This window comes from Cynocephalus volans, chromosome 1 (assembly GCF_027409185.1).
Source record: "Cynocephalus volans isolate mCynVol1 chromosome 1, mCynVol1.pri, whole genome shotgun sequence".
In the NCBI taxonomy this organism is placed as follows: Eukaryota; Metazoa; Chordata; class Mammalia; order Dermoptera; family Cynocephalidae; genus Cynocephalus; species Cynocephalus volans.
Genome location: NC_084460.1, coordinates 105,595,120 through 105,597,893, shown reverse-complemented (window position 1 = coordinate 105,597,893; position 2,774 = coordinate 105,595,120). Strand labels below are relative to the sequence as shown.

Here is a 2,774-nt window from a genome sequence, read left to right as displayed (position 1 = left end):
AATTTGTTTAAGATATTTACTGTAATAACATTACATATATACATGATTTGGTAAAAATTAGTGTCTTTATAGTGTTTCATTTCCCTAATCATGAATATGATATATATGTATATTTATTAGAGTTTTCAAATATATCATGTAACAATATTTTCTAGTTTTCTTTGTATGTCATGTAGTTTTCTTCTGATGGTTTTCATAGAACTATTTAGAGATTTAAAAGTATATTTTTTGTTTCATTTGCAAACGTGATCTCTCTAAAACTTCTATTTTCTAAGTAGTTGTTGCTAGTAAACAGTTATGCTATTGATTTTCTGTATTTAAGGTATTTTAAATTTTCGTTTTTCTGATCTTTTAAAATTTCTAATCATAACATCTGCAAAAATGGAAATTGTATCTTCTTCCAATATTTATTATTCTTATTTCTATTTAAAATCTAATCGCACAATTGAGAAAGTGATAATACTTTCGGCAGCCTTCCGGAGGTCCATATGTCAACAGAAATATTTTAAATTCTTATTATAGATGTGAATACTAACTCCTTTGCAGATCTCAAGCACATAGAACTGAACTGAGCTGAATTCCAATTTTAGTTTCTTCTTCAAACCGTAAGACTTGCTTTATTCCTCTAAATACTTGGTCTTTTGAGAAAGCAAGGCAGACAGCATTGTTTCTTTTCCTATGTACTACGAATATTGTTCAGTCCATAGTCAGTCCTATAGCTAACATTTTACTCTTTCTTTTGCAAAACAAAACAAAATTATTCAAAATTATTCAACACTAAGAGAATAAAACAATTTATAACTTCTGAGGGCAAACTGTTTTTCTGAGATTTTCATTGTCTCCATCACTAATTTTGTGTTGATTTTCCAAAATCTTAAGATATACAAATCATTTATGAAAATTATCCTTCTAATGAACTAACTTTCATTTGTTTTTTCTGACAGTTTATATTTGACCATAATAATTTTCCTTGGGTGCCTATTGAGAACAAAGCTTTATGGTAAAAAGCTGGAGAAAATGCTGAAAAAACACAAGGAACGCCTCTAGACTGTAAATATACAAGAGGGAGAAGTATGGAAACTGCAGTCACCAAGCTATATTCAGGAGGCCCTTGAAGAATGAGTAGTATTTAAAGCGGAAGATAAAGAAGGTGAAGGATATTGGCATACCAGGAAACAGGAAAACCTGAGAGGCCAGGGGTTGGTCCCTGGTGAACATGGCCTTAGTAGAGAAATGGCAGGTAATACCTGAAAGCTCAAAAGAACATGTCTTTTCACTCTATGCCCACCTGTAGCACTCCTATGATAAATATTTCAGTTTTATTTTCACTCGAAATAAAGTCATTTAAAATGTTATGATATGAAGTAAGAAAATTTGGTAAAAGTCCTCTACTGTCTCTTATTATTACATTATAACCAGAGAAGGGGAGAATATAATAAAGAAAACTTGGTCAGTCTGGTTGCCACATATACTAAGTGCCCAAGAGCCTGGTCCCTTTTGATGCAGGATAACAATGAAGATGGTGATGAAAGTATCTTACACACATTCAGTGCTTCTTTTTTTTTTTTTTTTAATTTTTAAACACACACAGCTTTATTATTCCCATCACAAAGGGCGGTCTTTGCAGGATGGGGGATGAGTTCTGACAGCGGGGAGGGAACCCCTACTTGCCAGCAATGAGCGGGTTCCACAGGACCATGATGACCGAGTCCCCACGCAGGAACATCTTGGAGATGTAGTGGTCCTTGCTGACTGGCTTGGACTTCTTCTTGCCCTTGCCGCTCTTGGGAACTTCAGTCCACATCTCCTTCCCATTCTCCAGCACCATGTTGCAGTGCCTGTCAAAGGTCTTCACGCGGCCCAGGGGTTTCTTGTTGTTTCGGCAGTTGATGAGCACTTGGGTGTTGTTCTTGACTGACTGCGTGAGCACTGAGAGTGGACCTGTGTGAAATTCTTCCTCCTCCCACTTCTGCAGCTCCTCTGGGGTCATCTCACTCTTGGGCTTGTTGTGGAGGCTCATGGTGGCTGCGTGTTCAGGTCACTCCCATCTCCTCCGCGTTGCTTCTCTCTCTCTCTTTTTTTTTTCTTTAAAAATCTCTTTCATGTTTGGTACACTTCAGACAAAAAAAGAGATTAAGTTTTGCCTGCCTTTTTTTAGATTTAACTAGGAACAGTTTTGTTTTCATCAGGGAATATAAAATGTGAGGATGGGACAACTTCTTGAGCACTTTTACTGAGGAGTATGCTAACTCATGTCAATCATGAATATATTCATTTATTCACTGAGTGCTTAGTCTTTGCCACATGTTGTTTTAGATACAAATGCTTTTATAAAATTTTTCTAATCAAAAAAAGACATTAAAAATTTAAGTGATTTTAAAATAAAGGGTTCACAGATCATAAGTTGTCTTACTTTTAAGCGTCAAAAACAAACATTCAATTTCTTAGACACCATGGATTTATAAAATCACAGGATTAAGTCTTTAACCTTTATTCATAAAGGATTAGTTGGAATAACTTTTAAAATTTATTTTAAGGAGATATTTTTAGAATTAAATAGCTTACAATGGCCCAAACTATAGGAATTCACCTTAAGTTCAATTAGGGCCAGCTTCTATCAATTTTCCATGAGAATTGATTTCAAAACAACATATATTATTTCATTTTTGAATTAACGATGGAAAAATCTAATATGCACAATGTGTGTATCTTTAATTGCATAATGAACTTTCATAATCTATTCAAATCAGAAAATACAAATAATGCATCTGAAT

At 34.2% G+C, this 2,774-nt stretch overlaps 1 protein-coding gene across 1 annotated transcript; it reads right to left on the bottom strand.

Moving 5' to 3' along the window:
- Nucleotides 1-1,663: 1,663 nt before the first annotated feature.
- Nucleotides 1,664-2,020, bottom strand: LOC134361891 (small nuclear ribonucleoprotein Sm D2-like). Its single transcript, XM_063077079.1, has one exon. It carries the CDS (start codon nt 2,018-2,020, stop codon nt 1,664-1,666), a length of 357 nt encoding a protein of 118 aa, XP_062933149.1.
- Nucleotides 2,021-2,774: the final 754 nt, after the last annotated feature.